The 22,809-nt window shown below is 36.7% G+C and overlaps 1 protein-coding gene across 2 annotated transcripts in view; it reads left to right on the forward strand.

Moving 5' to 3' along the window:
• The window catches only part of SH3BGRL (SH3 domain binding glutamate rich protein like), a 104,248-nt gene extending 91,850 nt beyond the window's left edge, over window positions 1-12,398 (forward strand). Inside the window, exon 4 of one of the 2 annotated variants that reach the window (XR_008497055.2) lies at window positions 1,493-11,014. Coding sequence is in view for 1 of the 2 variants with exons in the window: in XM_054471134.2 (XP_054327109.1) it covers window positions 11,050-11,082 (33 nt within the window). In the remaining variant the exon portion in view is untranslated. Of the gene's footprint in view, window positions 1-1,492; window positions 11,015-11,049 lie in introns of those variants that run through there. The other variant, XM_054471134.2, reaches the window with a different exon arrangement.
• The last annotated feature ends 10,411 nt before the right edge of the window (window positions 12,399-22,809 follow it).

Here is a 22,809-nt window from a genome sequence, read left to right on the forward strand (position 1 = left end):
TTGTGCAGAAAGGAAAACGACTCTATTGGCAAAGGCATGTTCACTTATGTTGAAAGAATAGAGAGTATGGGTCAGAGAAATGTCCTCGTTAGCTTTAGTTGAATTAAACTGCTCCAGGGAGGAGCTACGGAGTCCGTCTCTGCTGTGAGATTTGAAGCAATCCTATTTATACTGAATTCATCCTATTTTTACTGCATGTCCAAGAGAGACTGCATGTTCATAAACTTAGCTGTGGTATCGATTTTAGCTACTACGCCAAAAAAAAAAAAAAAAAAAAAGAAAAAAAAAGAGAGAGGGGAAAAGCAGGAAAGAAGGGTGGTTGCCTATAATGGGCCAAACACTGAGAGAGGCACCTCAGGTACATCTCATTTTATCTTTCCACCATCCCTTTAGGATAGATATAATTAGAAGCACTTTAGAGAGGATAATTTAAGTAATTTGTCCAAGAGTATATAATGATTTAGTAGTAAAGCTGAAATTTTAGCCCAAGATTATCTGATTTAAAACCAGTGCCTTTATGGAATGATGTTTACGTTGGGAATACGGAGGAAGAGAACATTATATGCTTGCTCCTAAAGCTCTCTGTTTGATTAGATGACTCATTCTACAAATACTGACAATTTGCTTTTAGGCACTAATAAAGAGTTCAGATAAATTCACATATTTGATATATAAAGTAAGATTAGAAAGGTAAATAATTTACTATAACTTTGATGTGTTCTAAAGACAAATTTTAAAGAATTTTGAGATGAATTTTGTTCTGGATTTCTATGCCAGTGATTTCTCCCATTAAAAATGATAACTTAGAGCTGCAGAATTTATGACAAATTATAGGAAAGATTGATAGTGTGTCACTTTAGGGAAATAAACTTCTTTCCCTATACGTGTAACTAGTATTAATCCAAAATACTAGTTACAAATCGAAATGAAGAAAACAATACAAAATGAAAGAATACGTTGGTATTTTGAAAAGTTAAACAAAATTAACAAACTTTTAGCCAGACTAAGAAAAAAATGGAGAAGATTTATATAAAAAGAAGCATAGATGAAAATGAGACATTACAACTTATACTGCAGGAATTCAAAGGATTATTAGTGGCTACTACAAGCAATTATATGCCAATAAATTGGAAAATCTAGAAGAAATAGACAAATTTCTAGACACATACAACCAACCAAGATTGAACCTTGAAGAAATCCAAAACCTGAACAGACCAATTACAAGTAAAAATATCAAAGCCATAACAAAATGTCTATCAGTAAATAAAAGCCTGGAACCCAATGGCTTCACTGCTGAATTTTACCAAACATTTAAAGAAATGCTAATACCAGACACTGCATGTTCTCATTCCTAAGTGGGAGTTGAACAATGAGAACACATAGACACAGGGAGGGGAACATCACACACTGGTACCTGTCTGTGGGTGGGGGAGTAGGGGAGGGACAACATTCGGAGAAATACTTAATGTAGGTGATGGGTTGACGGGTGCAGCAAACCACCAGGGCATGTGTATACCTATGTAACGAAACTGCATGTTCTGCACATGTAACCCAGAACTTAAAGTATAATAATAAAAGAGAAATGGTAATACTAATTTTACTCAAACTATTCTGATAAATAGAGGAGGAGTGAATAGTTCCAAAATCATTCTACAAGGCCAATATTACCCTGGTGCCAAAATCACACAAGGACACATTAAAAAAAAAAAAAAAAGAAAGAGAGAAAGAAAGGAAGGAAGGAAGGAAGGAAGAAAGGAAAGAAAGAAAGGAAGACTACAGGACAATATCTCTGATGAATATTGATACAAAATTTTTCAAAAATATATTAGCAAACAGAATTCAGCACTATATTAGAAAGATCATTCATCCTGACCAAGTGAGATTTTTTTCTGGAATGCAATGATGGTTCAATATATGCAAATCAACCAATGTGACACATTATATCAACAGAATGAAGGATAACAACCATATGATCATTTCAATTGATGCTGAAAAAGTGTTTGATATAACTCAACATCCTTTCAAGATAAAAACCATCAAAAAGACTTAGTATAGAAGGAACATACTTCAACACAATAAAAGCTGTATATGGCCGAACCACAGCTAGTATCATACTGAATGAGGAAAAACTGATTGCCTTTCCTACAAGATATGGAGCACTACATTGATGCCACTTTCACCACTGTTATTTAACATAGTACTGGGAGTCTTAGCTAGAGCAACCAGCCAAGAAAAATACCTAAAGTTATCCAAATTCAAAATGAAGAAGTCAAATTATCCCTGTTTGCAAATGATATGATATGGAATTCAAAGAGTTTTAAAGACTTCACCAAAAAACTATTAGGACTGATAAACAAATTCAGTAAAGTTGCAGGATGCAAAATCAACATACAAAGTCAATAGCATTTCTATATGTCAACAGCAAATAATATGAAAAAGAAATATAAGAAGTAATTCCATTTACAATAGCCACAAATAAAATTAAATACCTAGGAATTAACCAAAGATCTTAAAGTTTTCTACAATGAAAATGTAGAACATTGATGAAAGAAATTGAAGACGACACAAAAAATTGAAAAAATATTCCATGTTCATGGATTGAAATAATCAATATCATTAAAATGTTCATACTGTTCAAAACAATCTGCAGATTCAATTAATGTAAAAATATCAATGACATTCTTCACAGAAATAAAAAAAATTCTAAAATTCATAGGTAACCACAAAAGACCCAGAATAGCCATAGCTATCCTAAGTGTAAAGAACAAAACTAGAGGAATCACATTACCTGACTTCAAATTATAATACAGAGCTATACTAATCAAAACAGCACGGTACTGGCATAAAAACAAACACATAAACCAAGGTGACAGAATAGAGAACCCAGAAACAAATCCTCACACCTACAGTGAACTCATTTTTGACAAAGGTGCCAAGAACATACACTAGGGAAAAGAGAGTCACTTCAATAAATGGTGCTGGGAAAACTGGACATCCATATGCAGAAGAATAAAACTTGACCCCTATCTCTTGCCATATACAAAAACCATTTCACAATAAAGACTTAAATGTAATACCTCAAACTATGAAATGACTACAAGAAAACACTGTAGAAACTCTCCAGGACATTGGTCTGGGCAAAAATTTCTTGAGAAATACCCCAAAAGCACAGGCAACGAAAGTAATCATGGACAAATGGGATCATATCAAGTTAAAAAGTTTCTTCACAACAAAGGAAACAATAAACAAAGCGAAGAGACAACCCAAAGAATGGGAGAAAATATTTGCAAACTACCCATCTGACAGGGGATCGGTAACGAGCATATATGAGAGGCTCAAACCACTCTATAGGGGCCATGCATGGTGGCTCACACCTGTAATCCCAGCACTTTGGGAGACTAAGACGGGCAGATCACTTGAGGCTAGGAGTTTGAGACCTGCCTGACCAACAAGGTGAAACCCCGTCTCTACTAAAAATACAAAAATTAGCTGGGAGTAGTGGCACACATCTGTAAGACATGCTTCTCAGGAAGCTGAGACACGAAAATCACTTGAACCCAAAAGGTGGAGGTTGCAGTGAGCCAATTTTGTACCACTGCACTTCAGCCTGGTTGACAGAGTGAGACTGTCTCAAACAAACAAAAAACAACTCTATAGGAAAAATTCTAACAATCCAATTAAAACGTAGGCAAAATATTTGAATAATCATTTGTCAAAAGAAGACATACGAGTTGCAAACAGATGTGAAAGTGTGCTAAACATCACTGATCATTAGAGAAATGCAAATAAAAACTACAATGAGATATAATCTCACCTCAGTTAATATGGCTTTTATCCAAAGGTCAGGCAATAATACATGCTGGTAAGGATGAGGAGAAAAGGGATCATTCGTGCAATGTTGGTGGGAATGTAAATTAATACAGCCACTATACAGAACAGTCTGGAGGTTCCTCAAAAAACTAAAAGTAGAACTACCATATGATTCAGCAATCCTACTGCTGGGTGTATACACTAAAAAAAGCAAATCAGTATATCAAAGAGATATCTGCAATCTCATGTTTGTTGCCACACTGTACATAATAGCCAAGATTTGGAAGTAACCTAAGTGTCTATGAACAGATGAGTGGGTTAGGAAAATGTGGTACTTATACACAATAGAGTAGTATTCAGCCATAAAAAAGAATGAGATCCAGTCATTTGCAACAAAATGGAGAGAACTGGAGATTACTATTTTAAGTGATATAAGCCAAGAACAGAAAGACAATTACCACGTTCTCACTTATTTGTGGATCTAAAAATCAAGAAATTGAACTCATGGCGATAGAGAATAGAAAGATGGTTACCAGAGGTTGAGAAAGGTAGTGGGAGATTGAGAAGTGGGGTTGGTTAATGGCACAAAAAACAGAAACAATGAGTAAGGTCTAGTATTTGATACCAAAACGTGAGGACTACAGTCAAAAATAAATTAATTGTATACTTTAAAATAACTAATAACATAATAATTATGTTGTTTATAATACAAACAATACATACTGGAGTTATGGATACCCCATTTACGCAGATGTGATTATTATCCATTACATGCCTGTATCAAAACATGTCATATACCCCACAAATATATATATACCTACTGTGTACATACAAAAATTCAAAATAAAAAAACACAACAAAATACTGGCTACGTAGCAATGTTAGGTCCTTAGAGGAAAAAGGATTTCATGTTAGGTCATTTTTTCATTATTATACAACTGCTTCTCCAACTATGTATGCTATGTCTTTGAGGGGTCTTAGTATAAATTATTTTTTGAATTATGTGTAGAAACTCTTGAAAGCTTGTTCTATAAAATGAAGCAAGACGCATACTGTGACTTTAAGACATATTCATTTTGACATCTAAACACTATTAAAGCTTCAAAAGAACTTAGGGACTTTTCCTTTTTTGACTAGGCATTTACAAAGGTGAATGTATTAGTTCATTCTCACACTGCTATAAACAACTACCCGAGACTGGGTAATTTATAAAGAAAAGAAGATTAATTTACTTACAGTTCCATAGGGTGTGAAGCAGGCATGGCTTGGGAGGCCTCGGGAAACTTACAATCATGGTGGAAGGCAAAGGAGAAGCAAGCACATCTTCACTTGTTGGCAGGAGGGATGGAGTTAGGTGCTACACACTTTTAGAGAAGCAGAAATAAGGGGATGGTGCTAAACCATTAGAAACCACCCCCCATGATCCAATCAGCTGTCACCAGGCCCCTCCTCCAACAATGAGAATTACAATTTGACATGAGATTTGGGTGGGGATGCAGAGCTGAACCATATCATCATGCCTCTGGCCCCTCCCAAATCTCATGTCCTTTTCACATTGCAAAATACCGTCATCTCTTCTCAACAGTCTTCCAAAGTCTTAACTCCTTTCGGCATTAACTTAACAGTCCAAGTCCAAAGTCTCATTTGAGATGAGGCAAGTTCCTTTTTCCTATAAGCCTGTAAAATAAAAACAAGTTAGTTACTTCCAAGATACAGTAGGAGTACAGGCATTAGGTAAATGCTCCTATTACAAAAGGGGGAAATTGGCCAAAACTGACAAAATTGCTCTATGTAAGACTGAAACCAAGTAGGACAATTATTACATCTTAAAGTTTCAAAATAATCTTCTTTGACTCCATGTCTCACATCCAGGGCACGCTCATGCAAGGGATGTGATCCCAGGGCCTTGGGCAGCTCTGATCCTGCAGCTTTGCAGGGTACAGCCTTGGCAACTGCACTCATGGGCTGGTGATGAGTGCCTGTGGCTTTACCAGGTCCACGGTGCAAGCTGTGAGTGGATCTACCATTCTGGGGCCTGGAGGCAGTGGCCCCTTTCTCACAGTTACACTAGGTAGTACCCCAGTGTGGCCTCTGTGTGGGGGCTCCAACCCCACATTTTCTCTCAGCACTGCCCCAGTAGAGGTTCTGCATGAGGGCTCCATGCTTGCAGCAGACTTCTGCCTGGACATCCAGGTATTTTCCTACATCCTCTGAAAGCTAGGCTGTGACTCCCAAGCTTCAACTCTTGCCCGCTGTACACCCACAGCCTCAACACCATGTGGAAGTCCCCAAGGCTTGTAGCTTCCATCATCTGGAGCAGTGGCCTGACACATATCTGAGGCTCTTTTAGCCATGGCTGTAGCTGGAGTGGCTGGAACATGAGTTGCCATATCCTGAGGCTGCACAGAGCAGTGGAGCTCTGTGCCTGTCCCACGAAACCATTTTACTATTCTAGGCCTCTGGGCTTTTGATGGCAGGGGCTGCCATGAGGGCCTCTGAAATGCCCTGGAGGCATTTTCTTTATTGTCTTGGCTATTAACATTCAGCTCCCTTTACTTATGCAAATTTCTGCAGTCAGCTTGAATTCCTTCCCTGAAAATGGGTTATTATTTTCTACCATATGGTTAGGTTTCAAATTTTCCAAACTTTTATTCTCTGCTTCCCTTTTCAATGTAAGTTGCAATTCCAGACCATTTCTTTGTGAATGTATATGAGCTATGCTGTTAGAAGCAGCCAGGCTACATCTTGAACACTTTGCTCCTTAGAAGTTTCTTCCACCAGAGACCCTAAATCAGGGATGTCCAATCATTTGGCTTCCCTGGGCCACAATGGAAAAAGAAGAATTGTCTTGGGCCACACATAAAATACAATGACACTAGTGATAGCTGATGAACTAAAAAAAATTGCAAAAAAAAAAAATCTCATAATGTTTTAAGAAAGTTTATGACTTTGTGTTGGATCACTGATATGGTTTGGCTCTGTGTCTGCATCCAAATCTCGTCTTGAATTGTACTCCCATAATTCCCACGTGCTGTGGGAGAGACTCAGTGGGAGATAATTTGAACCATGGGAGCAGTTTCCCCCATACTGTTCTAGTGGTAGTGAATAAGTCTCATGATCTGATAGATTTGTCAGAGGTTTCTGCTTTTGCATCTTTCTCATTTTCTCTTGCTGCCACCATGTAAGAAGTGCCTTTCTCCTCCCCCATGATTTTGAGGCCTCTTCAGCCATGTGGAACTGTAAGTCTAATTAAGCATTTTTTTTTTCTTCCCAGCCTCGGGTATGCCTTTGTCAGCAGGGTGAAAACAGACTAATACAGTAAATTGGTACCAGCGCAGTGGAGTGTTGCTGAAAAGATACTTAAAAATGTGGACGTGGCCAGGTGCACTGGCTCATGCCTGTAATCCCAGCACTTTGGGAGGTCGAGGCAGGTGGATCACTTGAGATCAGGAGTTCAAGACCAGCCTGGCCAACATGGTGAAACCCTGTCTCTACTAAAAATACAAAAAGTAGCTGGGCATGGTGGCATGTGCCTGTAGTCCCAGCTACTTGGGAGGCTGAGGCAGGAGGATCACTTGAACCAGGGAGGTGGAGGTTGCAGTGAGCCGAGATTGCACCATGGCACAAAAACCTGGGTGATAGAGTGAGATTCCATCTCAAAAAAAATGTGGAAGTGACTTTGTAACTGGGTAACAGGCAGAGGTTGGAACAGTTTGGAGGGCTCAGAAGAAGACAGGAAAATGTGGGAAAGTTTGGAACTTCCTAGAGACTTACTGAATGGCTTTGACCAAAAGCTTGATGGTGATACGGACAATAAGGTCCAGGCTGAGGTGGTCTCAGATGGAGATGAAGAACTTGTTGGGAACTGGAGCAAGGTGACTCTTGATATGTTTTAGCAAAGAGACTGGTGGTATTTTGCCCCTGCCCTAGGGATTTATAGAACTTTGAACTTGAGAAAGATGGTTTAGGGTATCTGGTGGAAGAAATTTTGAAGCAGTAAAGCATTCAAGAGGTGACTTGGGTGCTGTTAAAGGCATTCACTTTCATAAGGAAAGCAGAGCATAAAAGTTTGGAAAATTTGCAGCCTGACAATGTAATAGAAAAGAAAAGCCCATTTTCCGAGAAGAAATTCAAACTGGCTGCAGAAATTTGCATAAGTAATGAGGAGCCAAATATTAATCCCCAAGAAAATGGGGAAAATGTCTCCAGGGCATGTCAGAGGTCTTCGCAGCAGCCCCTTCCATCACAGGCTCAGAGGCCTAGGAGGAAAAAATGGTTTTGTGGTTCAGACCCAGTGTCCACATACTGTGTGCAGTCTAGGGACTTTGTACCCTGTGTCCCAGCCACTCCAGCCATGACTAAAAGGGGCCAAAGTACAGCTTGTGCCATGGCTGTGGTGGGCACAAGCCCCAAGCCCTGGCAACTTCCACGTGGTGTTTAGCCTGTGGGTGCACAGAAGTCAAGAATTGAGGTTTGGGAATCTCTGCCTAGATTTCAGAGGATGTATGGAAATGCCTGGATATCCAAGCAGAAGTTTGCTGCAGAGGTGGGGCTCTCATGGAGAACCTCTGCCAGGTCAGCGCGGAAGGGAAATGTGGAGTTGGAGCCCCCACACAGAGTCCCTACCGGGGCACCACCTAGTAGAGCTGTGAGAAGAGGGCCACTGTCTTTCAGACCCCAGAATGGTAGATCCACTGACAGCTTGCACCATGTGCCTGGCAAAGCTGCAGACACTCAACACCAGTCTGTGAAAGGGTCTGGGAGGGAGGCTGTACCCTGCAGAGCCAGAGGGGCAGAGCTGCCCAAGACCGTGGGAACCTACCTTTTGCATCAGTGTAACCTGGATGTGAGACATGGAGTCAAAGGAGATCATTTTGGAGCTTTAAGATTTGACTGCCCTGCTGGATTTTGAACTTTCATTGGGCCTGTAGCCCCTTTGTTTTGGCCAATTTCTCCCATTTGGAACATCTGTATTTACCCAATGCCTGTACCACCATTGTATCTAGGAAGTAATGAACTTGCTTCTGATTTTACAGGCTCATAGGCAGAAGGGACTTTACTTGTTTCAGATGAGATTTCAGACTGTGGATTTTTGGTTTAATGCTGAAATGAGTTAAGACTTTGTGGGACTTTTGGGAAGGCATGATTAGTTTTGAAATGTGAGGACATGAGATTTGGAGAGGCCAGGGGTAGAATGATATGGTTTGTCACTTTGTTCTCACCCACATCTCATCTTGAGTTTTATTTCTATAATTTTCACCTGTTTTGAGAGGGACTCGTTGGGAGATAGTTTAAATCATGAAGGCAGTTTCCCCCATACTGCTTTTGTGGTGGTGAATAAATCTCACCAGACCTGTTGGTTTTATCAGGCGTTTTCACTTTTGCATCTTCCTCATTTTCTCTTGCTGCCTCCACTTAAGAAGTGTCTTTCACCTTCCGCCATGATTCTGAGGTCTCCCCAGCCATGTGGAACTCTAAGTCCAATTAAACCTCTTTTTCTTCCTAGTCTTGGGTATGTCTTTATGAGCAGCATGAAAACAGACTAATACAGCCACATTCAAAGCTCTCCAGGGCAGCATGCAGCCCACAGACCACAGGTTTGACAAGCTTGCCCTAAATCATCTCTCTCAAGTGCAAAGTTCAACAGATCCCTCGAGCTGTGGCACAGTGTCACCAGTCTCTTTGCTGAAGCACAGTAGTTGTGACCTTTACTCCAGTTTCAAATAAGTTCTTCATCTTCATCAGAGACCACTTCAGTATGGACCTTATTGTCCATGTCACTATCAGCATTTCGGTCATAACAATTTAACAATTCTCTAGGAAGCTCCAAACTTTCCATCATCTTTCTGCCTTCTTCTGAGCCCTCCAAATTGTTCCAACATTTCCTCCAAAGTTGCTTCCACATTTTCAGGTATCTTTATAGTAATAGCCCACCTCTGGTACCAATTTTATATATTAGTTCATTCTTACACTGCTATAAAGAACTTTTTGAGATTGGACAATATATAAAGAAGAAAGAGGTTTAATTGACCCACAGCTCCAAAGACTGTACAGGAGCCATGGCTGGGGAGGCCTCAGGAAACTTACAATCATGGCAAAGGGTGAAGGGGAAGGAAGCGCGTCCTCGCATGGTGGCAGGAGAGAGAGGGAGAGGTGCTACAAACTTTTAGACAAGCAGCAGTAGGAGGATGATGCTAAACCATTAGAAACCGCCCTCATGATCAAATATCCTCCCAGCAGGCTGCTCCTCCAACACTGGGAATTGCAATTTGACATGGGATTTCAGTGGGGACGCAGAGCCAAACCATATCACTGAGTCAGTAGTATATTTCATTATTTTTTTAAGGTAGTATATGTCATTTTTTTTCATTACTTTTTCAAAGTATATTTGAAGAATGAATTTTGGTGTCATTTCATATTTTCTTCTTTCCTTTACTTTTGCCTTTTTTTGGGTAAAAATCTAGTGTCTCTTTTAGCTTTTCTCACTTCTTTTGCATGTAATACTGGGACTCATTTGGACAGCATCAGTCCTCCTGAGACTGTCAAGTATTGATTTAGTGACAGGTGTTTAGAATGATGTTGTCTACCACGCTTGATTTCTACAACTTAAGTCTGATGTTTCCTTTTCTGGAGTCAATCTTGCCACCCATCTTTAGTTCAACAAACTTTCCTTGAAGTTTATTTTGTGTCCAGTATTATGTTGAGCACCAGAGCACACATGTAGGTCAGAGTTCCTATGCTAGAGGTGAGTACCTCACTATACAGAGGAGAAGGAAGAAAACCTGATTTTTTGGTGTGTATTTTATCATAAAACATGAAAACTACAATATTTTAATGGACAGCACATTTTCTAAGTAATTTAAACCTTAATTAACCAAAACTCAACTGATTTTAAACTTAAGTAACCATGTTTTTGTATACTCAATTTTCATGAAAAAATCACACAAAAAGGAAACTAGCTGACTATTTTTAAGTAAAATATCAATTATAGCTGTATATCACTTGCTTTCATGGAAGTATTCCAAATCATTAGGAATGATTAGGTAGTCTTTTTGTATATCTGTTTCTAGAAATCTGTTTGTATTATATAGTTTTTCTATTAAGAACTTTTTAAGAAATCTCTTCTGGGGGCTTTTGTTTATTCTTAGTAGTTGGAACTAATGTAGTCTAACTAAAATACACATGCGTGTCTGCTCTGTGATGTTTAAACTTATCTGTTTTGTTTGTTTTTCATTTCAGGAAGCAGAAGTGCAAGCAAAGCAGCAAGCATGAACCTTAAGCACTGTGCTTTAAGCATCCTGAAAAATGAGTCTCCATTGCTTTTATAAAATAGCAGAATTAGCTTTGCTTCATAAGAAATCGGCTTAATGTTGAAATAATAGATTAGTTGGGTTTTCACATGCAAACATTCAAAATGAATACAAAATTAAAATTTGAACATTATGGTGATTATGGTGAGGAGAATGGGATATTAACATAAAATTATATTAATAAGTAGATATCATAGAAATAGTGTTGTTACCTGCCAAGCCATCCTGTGTACACCAATGATTTTACAAAGAAAACACCCTTCCCTCCTTCTGCCATTATTATGGCAACTTAAGTGTATCTGCGGCTCTACATTAAAAAGGAGAAAGAGAGATAACCTGTTTCTCATTCCTAAGTTGCCTCGTTAATTTTCGTGAACAAGAATATGTACCTTTTTGATGCTATATTATTGTGATTAAAAAGTACTTGCAGGTAATGTTTATGATACGTTAAACATTGTAATTTCCTATCGTAATTATAACATTCCCATTCTTTTGTAGATGAAACTTCTACATATTGAACCACAGATTTTCTGAGCTTCTAAATGTAGCCTCTCGTTGCACATTTCAGTGATCAGAACAGATATCTTTCTACACGCACAAAAGCAATAGATTCATTCAGTGGACAAGTTCCTTGTTTATCTACACAGCTATGATGGAATGATATATCCAAGTTCCTTGCCTCAGTGAAATATGCATATGTATATCATGAAAGTGGGATGCCAAGTAAGCTTAAAATGGCATTATCTAGCAAAGAGATTAGACTTTTAAATAACTCTTATAAAACAGATTGGCGATCATTTCCCAAGATTGGTTTCCCTTTTTTGCTAAAACAAATCTTAGTAGTTTTGCCCGTTTAAAACAACTCACAATCGTAAATGCTACTATTCCTAAGATATCTTACCTTTTTATTTCAGTTTAGCCATGTATTGTATGAGTGTATTAGTCTAAGCAGTGAGAATCTTTTCTGTGCCTCTATTCCAGCAAAAAGTAGAAGTATCAAATAAAAAGGGCAACTTTTAAAATATTAAGTCTGAAGACTTCTAAAAAGACAAGAAACATGGCCTAAATAACCAACATAGATTTATATAGTTAGTTTCACACTACTTCATTACCAAAAGCAAACACCTCTTACTTTAAACTACATTATCATATGTATCTATTGTATGCTGGTCTTTACTTTTTGCCAAAATCAACATATAATGAAGAGATGCCTTTGTTTCATGAGATTCAAACTTGATGCTATGCTTTAAAATAAACTCAGTACTTTTAGAAACATAACTTATGTGTTCTTGGAGTTTATATAATAGTAATTTTAGATGAGTAATATCTTTTTTTAGAGGGTTGGGAATGCAAAAAGAGAAAATAGCAGAAAGAAAAAGCTTTGAATGCAATTCAAGGTTTTTGTTTTCTACATTTTCTTTTTAGGGCTTTTAATCTCACAATACACATGAGGTCAAACGAACAATTTTATTGGTTTTACAAAAATACGGCATAAAGAACTCTAGAGAAATCAGGGTGCTTCGTAATACATTTTTTTAGTCAATATTTTCTCCTAAGCTTTATTAAATGTTGCTGATGATACTTGGAATATTTTATGTGGTCATTTTCACTTTTATTTTAATGTCAAATAAGTTAACACTGACAAAACAGGCATTCTTTAAAAATAGATGTATTTTTTGCCATGTTTATATAATTTAAAATGAACATAGTATATTAAAGTAAAACGTTGAATTGAGTCTTCCTAAACTGAAATATTTTATTTTGTCAGCTGAGAAATATGTTTTGTAGATACAAAAATGCAAGTGAAATTCTGAATATGAAGGTGAGTTTTATTTAAAAAAATCTTCCAAAATATTTGGCTGGAAAATATAATCTTTGCCACTTGTTATATTACATTCAGATTGTTTCTGTTTGTAAATCAGACTTGTTTATTTGTTATGTTCAGTTATTGAGCTGGTTTTTTCTTGGGAATATTTGACTCTCAGGAAGATTTTCATTTTCACCAAACAATGCAAATTGGATGTCGATTGCATTGTTAAATGTCAACATTTCTTTGGGACTCTGTGTGTAGGGGTAAACAGAATTTTAAAATAGAAGTTGTTAATTACTTGCTTGGGAAAGTTTAAACACAGAAAATGTTAGTGAAGTCAGATTTCACTGCACATATTCCATTCATTCAGCAAAAGGAAAAATGAGGATTCACATGGATTTTATTACCCAGTTGTGGATGCTGAAAAATATTGAAAGGTTGACATTGGTCTAATCTTTTTAATGTAAAATACATATTTCTTTTCTTTTGAAGAATTCCAACAAAACTGATTAAGAAACATTCACATTTGATTAATTTGAACCTTCTAGTCTTCTGCTCCCACCCATCATTCTTCCCCTGTATCTATTATCACCTTCCTTTATTTAGCAAACAAAATTCTGAAATCCTTTGTAAAGAGTACTATAATGTTACCATAATTCCTATTTTCACACAATTGTCTTTTTAATATCTTTACTGAAATATACAATTCACATACTGTAAACTTTGCTCATTTAAAGTGTGTAAGGTAGTGGCTTTTAGTATATTCACAGAATTGTGCAACCATCACTACAATTTAAGTTTAGAATGTTTCATCACCCAACAAATAAACTCTACCCAATAGCAGTCACTCCCCATCCCCCACTCCCTCAGCACTATACAAACACCAACTTACTTTCTGTCTCTGTGGATTTACCTATTCTAGACATTTTATATAACTAAAATCATACAATATGTAGTTTTTTGTGGTTTGTGTCTTCTAGTTACCACATTTTTGAGTTTCATCCATGTTGTAGCATGCATTAGTACTTCACATGTTTTACTGAATAACATTCCATTGTATGGATAAAAGCACATTGTGTTTGCCCATTAATCAGTTGATGGACATTTGGGTGGTTTCCACTTTTTGGCTGTTATGCATGATGCTGCTGTGAACATCGGTGTACAGATTTTTTGTTTGAACACCTGTTTTTGTGTCTTGGATATATATGTAGAAGAGTTACATGATTGTTCTGTATTTAACAATTTGAGGAACGTGAGACTTTTCCAAGTTGGCTTCACTATTTTACATTCCCACCAACAATGTATGAGTATTGTTCTGATTTCCCCAATTTCTGGCCAGTGCTTGTTGTTATTTATCCTTTTGATTACAGCCATTCCGATGGCTATAAAGTGGTTTCTCATTGTAGTTGTGACTTACATTTCTCTGATGGCTAAATATGTTGAGCATCTTTTTATGTGATTATAGCCATTTATATATCTTCTTTGGAGAAATGTCTTCTCAGATCCTGTGTTCATCTTTAAATTGGGTTATTTGTATTTTTATTGTTCAATTTTAACAGTTCCTTATATATTCTGATTACAAGTCTGTTATTATATATGTGGTTTGAAAATGTTTTACCATTATATGGGTTGTCTTATTTTCTTGAGGGTATGCTTTGAAGTATGTAAGTTTTAAATTTTGGCAAATTCAGCTTTTTTTTTGTTATTGCTTATATTTTATTTTTGCTAAGGAAACATTGCCTAATCCAAGGTCATAAAGATTTACTTTTCTGTTTTCATTTAATAGTTTTACCTTGTGCACTTATGTCTGTGATCTATTTTGAGTTACTTTTTGTATATGATATGGGATAGGGATTTAAGTTCATTCAGTTGCCCAAGCACCATTTGCTGAAATGACCACTCTTTCCCCATTAAATTTTCCTGGCAGCTTTGTCAAAAATAAGATAATCATACATAAATATGTAGTTATATATTTGTTAATTTAATGATTTTAACAAATTATAATTGCATACAACTAGAAGTAGTGTGATGCTATTTTATATAACATATTATATATGTGTATATATGCACAGTGTGAAATGATTTAATCAAACTAATTAATATATCCATAACCTTACTTTATTCCTACTGTTCAGATGCAACTTTTTACTGTTTGACCAACATCACCCTATTCCACCCCACCTAGCCTCTGCTAACCAACATTGTTTTAGATTCCACATATAAGTGAGACCCTGTGGTATTTGTATTTCTGCATCTGGCATATTTCACTTAGCATAGTGTCCTCCACATTCATCCATGTTGTTGCAAATACAGAATCTTCTTTTTTATAAGGCTGGATAGTATTCCGCTGTATATGTGTGTTTATATTATATATATGTAAAATATAAATATATAATATATATATAAAATACACACATATACAGTGGAAATGTTATATAAGAAACATATAAAGAAACATATATAAAGGAACATATATAGAGAACATAAGAAGAACACATATAAAGAACATAAAAAGAACATAAGAACATAAAGAACATGTATGTGTTCTTTATATATGTTCCTTTATATATGTTTTTATAAACAACATATATTATTTATTTTAAGATATTTTATAGAGAACATATATTCTTTATAAAAAACATATATAAAGGAACATATATAAAGAAAATGTTTTATATACACACACACACACACACACACACATATTTTCTTTATCCATTCATCCATTGATGGACACTTAGGTTGATTCCATAACTTGTCTATTGTAAATAATGCTGCATGTAAAGGTATATTTTGGGGCATTCAATTCTATTTCTTTGGTTTATATGTCAGTGTACCATATGTGTACCTTTGCCAGTTCCACACAGTTTTGATTTCTGTAGCTGTATAGTACATTTTGAAACTTGGAAGTGTGAGTCCTCCAATGTTGTTCTTTCTTTTTAAATTCTTTTTTTTTTCCTTTGGCATCCCTTGCATTTCTATATGACTCATAGGATCAGCATGTCAATACCTGCAAAAAACCCAGCTGGTATTTTGATAGGGATTCTGTTGAATCTTTAGTTGAACATGGGAAGCAGTGTCATCTTTACGATATTAACTCTTTTAATTCATAAGCATGGATGCCTTTCCATTTAATTGCATCTTTTTTAGTTGCTTTCAGCAATGGTTTTTAGTTTGCAGAGTTTATACTTCACCCTTTTTTGTTAAACTTATTTCTAAACATTTTATTCTTTTTGATGCTGTTATAAGTAGAATTGTTTTCTTAATATTAATTTTGGTTTCTTCATATCTATCCAGTGTACATAAACACACGTAACCACTGTATTTACGTATGATTTTTGTATTTTCATTTTGTAACTTGCAACATTGTTGAATTGGTTTATTGCTTCTCATAGGTTTTCTTGTGGATTCTTTAAGATATTTTATATATTAATAAAAAATCCTGTCATCTGCAAAGGAAGAAACTTTTACTTCCTTTCTGATCTGGATATATTGTATTTCTTGCCTGATTGGCCTGGTTAGAACCTCGATTACAATGTTGAAAATAAGTTTCTAGAGCATAAATCCTCGTCTTCTTCCCGATTTATTTATTTACTTATGTCAATCTTTTGCCGTTAAGTGAAATATAAGTTTGACATATATTTTTTCCACATTTATTAAGCTGGTTTTACCTAAAAGCACTTTTTTTTTCTTTTTACTTCTAAAGTAGGTTCAGGAGCTGCATGTGCTTTACCCATTTTTACATGGGTAAAATACATGTTAATGGGGTTTGCTGAAGGAATTATCCTGTCACTCAGGGAGTGAGTTTAGTACACAATAATTAGTTTTTTAACTATCAACCCACTTCCACTATCCTCTCCAAGTAGTCTTCAGTGTCTGTTGTTCTCAGCTTTGTGTCCTTGTATACTCAGTGTTTAGCTCCCACTTATAAGTGGGAACATGTGATATTTGGTTTTCTGTTCCTGTGTTAGGTGGCTTAGGATGATGGCCTCAAGCTGCATCCATGTTTCTGCAAAGGACATGATTTCATTATTTTTATGACTGTGTAGTATTCCAGGGTCTATATGTACCACATTTTCTTAAATCCAGGCCACTGTTGAAGGGCATCTAGGTTGATTTCATATCTTTGCTATTGTTAATAATGCAGCAATGAACATATGAATGCATGTGTCTTTTTTGTGGAATGATATATTTGCTTTTAGATGTATATCCAGTAATGCGGTTGCTGGTTTGAATACTAGTTCTGTTTTAAGTTGTTTAAGTAATCTCAAAATGGCTTTCCACAGTGGCTGAACTAATTTACATTCCCACCAACAGTGTATAGGCATTTCCTTTTCACCACAAACCTAGGCAGCATCTGTTATTTTTTGACTTTTTAATAATAACCATATTAACTGGTGTGAGATGGTATCTCACTGTGGTTTTGATTTGCAAATCTTTGATGATTAGTGGTGTTATGAATGTTTTCATATATTTAATAGCTCCTTTAAATAGTCTTCTTTTGGGAAGTGTCTGCTTATGTACTTTGACCATTTTTAAAATGGGGCTATTTGGTTTTTGCTTCTTGATTTGTTTCAGTTCCTTATAGATTCTGGATATTACACCTTTGTCAGATGCATAGTTTACAAATATTTTCTCCCATTTTGTATGTAGTCTGTTTACATTGTTGATAGTTTCTTTTGCTGTGCAGAAGCTCTTTAGTTTAATTAGGTCTCATTTCTCAATTTTTGTTTTTGTTACAGTTGCTTTTTGGGACTTAGTCATAAAATCTTTGCCAAGGCCTATGTTGAGAAAAGTATTTCCTAGGTATTCATTTAGGGTTTTTATAGGTTGAGGTCTTATGCTTAAATCTTTAATTCAGCTTGAGTTGATTTTTGTAAGTGGTTAAAGGAGTCCAGTTTTAATCTTCTGCATATAGTTATCCAGTTATCAAAGCACAGTTTATTGTATAGGAAGTCCTTTCCCCATTACTTGTCATTGCCAACTTTGTCAAATATTAGATGGTTGTAAGTGTGCAGCTATATTTCTTGGTTCTCTCTCCTGTTCCATTGGTCCATGGATGTGTTTTTATTCCAGTATTATGCTGCTTTGGTTACTTTAGCCTTGTAGTGTAGTTTCAAGTTGGTAAGTGTGATGCTTCTGGCTTTGCTCTTTTTGCTTAGGATTGCTTTGACTATTCAGGCTCTTTTTTTGGTTCTGTGTGAATTTTGAAATTGCTTTCTATACTTCTGTGAAAAATGGCATTGGTAGTTTGATAAGAATAGCATTGAATATATTGATAGCTTTGGGCAGCATGGCCATTTAAATGATATTAAATCTTCCCATGCATGAGCATGGAATATTTTTCCAATTGTTTGTGTTGTCTCTATTTCTTTCAGCACTGTTTTGTAGTTCTCAATGCAGAGATCCTTCATGTTTCTGTTTGGATGTATTCCTAGATATTTTATTATTTTTGTGGCTATTGCAAATGGGATTGCATTATTGATCTGGCTCTCAATGTGAATGTTATTGTCGTATAGAAATGCTATTGATTTTTCTACATTAATTTTGTATCCTGAAACTTAACTGAAGTCATTTTTCAGTTCTAGGAGCCTTGTGGCAGAGTCTTTAGCATTTTCTAGCAATAGAATCATATCATCTGCAAAGAGAGATAGTGTGACTTCCTCTTTTTCTATTTGGGTGCCTTTTATTTCTTTCTCTTGCCTAATTGCTCTGGCTACAAATTTCAGTACTGTGTTAAGTAGGAGTGGTGAGAGTGGGCATCCTTGCCTTGTTCCAGTTCTCAAGGGGAATGCTTCCAGCTTTTGCTCATTCAGCATGATGTTGGCTGTGGGTTTTTCATAGATGGCTGTAATTAGTTTGATGTATGTTCCTTCAGAGCCTAATTTGTTGAGGATTTTTAATAGGAAGTGATGTTGTATTTTATCAAAAGCCTTTTCTGCATCTATAGAGATGATTACGTGTTTTTTTTTAATTCTATTTTGTGGTGAATCACATTTATTGATTTGCAGATGTTGAATCAACCTTGCATCCCAGGAGTGAAGCCTATTTAATCATGAGGTATTAACTTTTTGTTGTGATGCTCAATTTGGTTTGCTAGTATTTTGTTGAGGACTTTTGTGTGTATATTCATCAGGGGTATTGGCCTGAAGTATCCTTCTATTATTGTGTCTCTGCAAGGTTTTGGTATCTTAATGGTGCTGACTTCATAGAATGAGTTAGGGAGGTGCCCCTCGTCCTTGATTTTTTGGAATAATTTTAGTAGGATTGGTACTAGCTCTTCTTGGCACATTTGGTCAAATTCAGCTGTAAATCCATCTGATCTAGGGCTTTATTTTTTGCTTGGTAGGTGTTTTTTATTACTGATTCAATTTCAGAAGTTGTTATTGGTCTACTCAGGGTATCAAGTTTTTCAATGTTGGGAGGCTGTGTGTTTCCAAAAACTTACCCATTTCTTCTAGGTTTTCTAGCTTATGTGCATAGAGGTGTTTGTTATAGTCTCTGATCATTTATTCTTTTTCGTATTTCCATGGGGTTATTGTAATGTCACTTTTTTCCATTCTGATTGAACTTATTTTTATCTTCTCCATTTTTTTTCTTTGTTAATTGAACTAGCAGACTATCAATCTTGCGTATCCTTTGAAAGAACAAACTTTTGGTTTTGTAGATCTTTGTGTGAATTTTTGCATCTCAGTTTTATTTTGTTTTCCTCTGATTTGGGTTATTTATTTTCTCCTGCTAGCTTTGGGGTTTGTTTGCTCTTGTTTTTCTAGTTCCTCCAGGTTCGATATTAGGTTGTTACCTTGAGATCTTTCTTTTTGACGTCTTTAGTGCTATAAACTTACCTCTTAACACTGCTTTAGCTCTGTGCCAACAATTCTAGTATGTTGTGACTCTTTTTTCATTAATTTCAAATAATTTATTGGTTTCTCCATTAATTTTGTTTTTTACTCACAGTCATTTATAAGTGCATTGTTTAATTCCATGTAACTGCTTTTGAGAGATCTTCTTAGTATTGATTTCTATTATTGTTATACTTTGGTCTTAGAATGTGGGTGATACGGTTAGATTTTTTTTTTAATTTGTTGAAACTTGTTTTATGCTCAAGCATGTGATCAGTCTTAGACCATGTACTGCATGCAGATGAGAAGAATGTGTATTCTGTTCTTATTTGGTGGCATATTCTGTAGATGTCTATTATATCCAATTGTTCAAGTGTTGAGTTTAAATCTAATATATCTTTATTAGTTTTCTGCTTTGATGGTCTGAAACATTGTCAGTGAGGTGTTGATGTCTTCTAATATCATTGTATCATAATCTACATCTCTTCATAAGTCTCTATGTACCTGTTTTATGAATCTGAGTGTTCCAAATTTGGGTTTATATATATTTAGAATAGTTAAGTTTTCTATTTGAATTGAACCCTTTTTCATTATGTAACAACCTTCTTTGTCCTTTTAAATTACTGTTGGTTTAAAGTCTGTTTTATCTGATATAAGAATAGCAATCCCTGCTCTTTGTTTTCTGTTTGCATGATAAATATTTCTCCATCCCTTTACTGTGGACCTGTGGGTATCATCGCATATGAGATGGGTCTCTTGAAGACTGCAGACAGTTGAGTCTTGCTTCTTTATCCAGCTTGCCACTCTATGCCTTCTAAGTGGGGACATTTAGCCTGTTTATGTTCAAGGTTAATATTGATGTGCAAGGATATGATTTTGTCATCATGTTGTTAGCTCGTTGTTATGTAGACTTGATTATGTAGTTGCTTTATAGTGTCTGTGGCATATGTATGTAAGTGTGTTTTTGTGATGGTAGGTATCTTTCTTTCATTTCCATGTTTAGCACTCACTTAAGGATGCCTTTTCAGGCAGATCTAGTGGTAACAAATTCCCTTAGCATTTGCTTCTCTGAAAAGGATTTTATTTCGCCTTCACATATGAAGCCTCGTTTGGTGGGATATGAAATTATTTGTTGTAATTTATTTTCTTAAAGATGCTGAAAATAGGCCCCCAATCTCTTCTGGCTTCTAACGTTTTTGGTGAAAGGCCCATGTTAGCCTTTCCCTTTATAGGTGACATGATCCTTCTCTTTAGCTGCCTTTACAATTTTTCTTTCACATTCACTTTGGAAAATCTGATGAGTCTGTGTTTTGGGGATGGTTGTCTTGTATGATATCTCAAAAGGGTTCTCTGAATTTTTTAATTTGCATGATGACCTCTCTAGTGATGTTGGGAAAATTTTCGGGGACTGTGTCCTAAAATATGTTTTCAAAGTTCCTTACTCTTTCTCCTCATTCAGGAATACCAGTGAGTTATAGGTTTGGTCTCTTTACATAACTCCATATTTTTCAGAGATTTTGTGCATTTTTAAAATTATTTTTTAAATTTTTGTTTACTTGCATTGATTCAAAGAAGTGGTCTTTGAGCTCTGTGATTCCTCAGCTTGATCTATTCTGTTGTTAATGCTTCCAATTGTATTATGAAATTTGTGTACAAAATTTATTATCAGAAGTTCAGTATGGTTCATTCTTAAGATGGCTAGGTCATCTTTCAACTCTGGCATTATTTTACCATTTTTCTTGTTTGGTTTCAACCCTCTGTATCTCTTTGAGCTTGGTTTCCATCCAGAGGCTGAATTCTGTGTTTGACATTTCAACCATTTCAATCTGGTAAGAACCATTGCTGGGGAGCTAGTGTGATCATTTGGAGGTAAGACGACACTCTGGCTTTTAGAGTTGCCAGAGTTTTTGTGCTGGTTCTTTGTCACCTGTGAAAGCCGATGTTCATTTATTCTTTGAAATTGCTGTCTTTTGGATGGGGCTTTTTGTTTTTATAGTCTTCATTTCTCTTGAGTGTTTGTGGTGCAAGTTAAATATGGTCGATTGGCTTCACATCTGGATGCTTTTAGAGGGCCAAGGCTCACCTTGTCACTCTTGGACTACTGCTTTTACCCTGGGGGACTGGGACTGAGCCCATAGTCTTGTTATCTGGCCCCTTGAGACTGAGCACCAGCTGTGCTAGGGGGGTTGAGAGTCTCCCAAGCTGCTGGTAAAAGCATTCTGTTGGGGTCAGAAGGTGAAAGTACTCCATCAGGTCAGTGGGGGTTGGCTGGTAAAAGCACTACGTCAGGGCAATGGGGGCAGTAGTCACAAGCACTCCCTCAGAGCGGCAGGGAGCCACTGGCTAAAGGGCTCCAGTGGCGCAGTGGTGGGGGTGGGGGCACTGGGGAAAGCACTCTGGTGGGATGGTGGGAGGGGCCCCCAGTGAAAACAATCTGGTAGTGGTCACCTGCAAAAGCCCTCTGGTTGACCAGTGGTGGCTTCACTGTGTGCCCGCTCCCATGGTGAAGTGGACAGGGAGCACTTAGATCAGTTTTGCCCTTGTTCTGTGGGAAAGACAGCCCTGCTCTCTTCAAGCCCTGTAGTTAACACAGCTGAGAGCCATCTAGAGTAGTATGGAGAGCATTGAGGAATGGGCACCTATGGCCATGTTCCTTTGCAGCTATCCCCATGGCAACTCCCTGGGCTCTGTCTGTTCCAACTCTTTGCGCAGTTCCTCCTTGCAATTTATATGTCCATAGGAGTCATGGGATTTCCTGCAGTTAAGATCTTGCAGATCTGTGGTGAGAGTGGGTTACTCCACAGTTAGTTCATTCACCCCTACCTTAGGAGCCTTTCAGGGCCAAGAATGAATCCCAGTGCTTGGCAGCCCAGTGCAGGGTTCGCAGCTTCCTCTCTCTTCAGCCCCAATTTCTATATTTTTCTCTCTACTCACTCTCAGTGTATTTTCTGAGACGATTTGTTTGGAATATGCTGTTCTACCCTATATTCTGGTCTCTCTCAGTGGGAGAAGCTCATCCTGGCTGTGTCTAGTTGAG

The sequence above is a fragment of the Pongo pygmaeus genome, chromosome X (assembly GCF_028885625.2).
Source record: "Pongo pygmaeus isolate AG05252 chromosome X, NHGRI_mPonPyg2-v2.0_pri, whole genome shotgun sequence".
Taxonomy (NCBI): domain Eukaryota; kingdom Metazoa; phylum Chordata; class Mammalia; order Primates; family Hominidae; genus Pongo; species Pongo pygmaeus.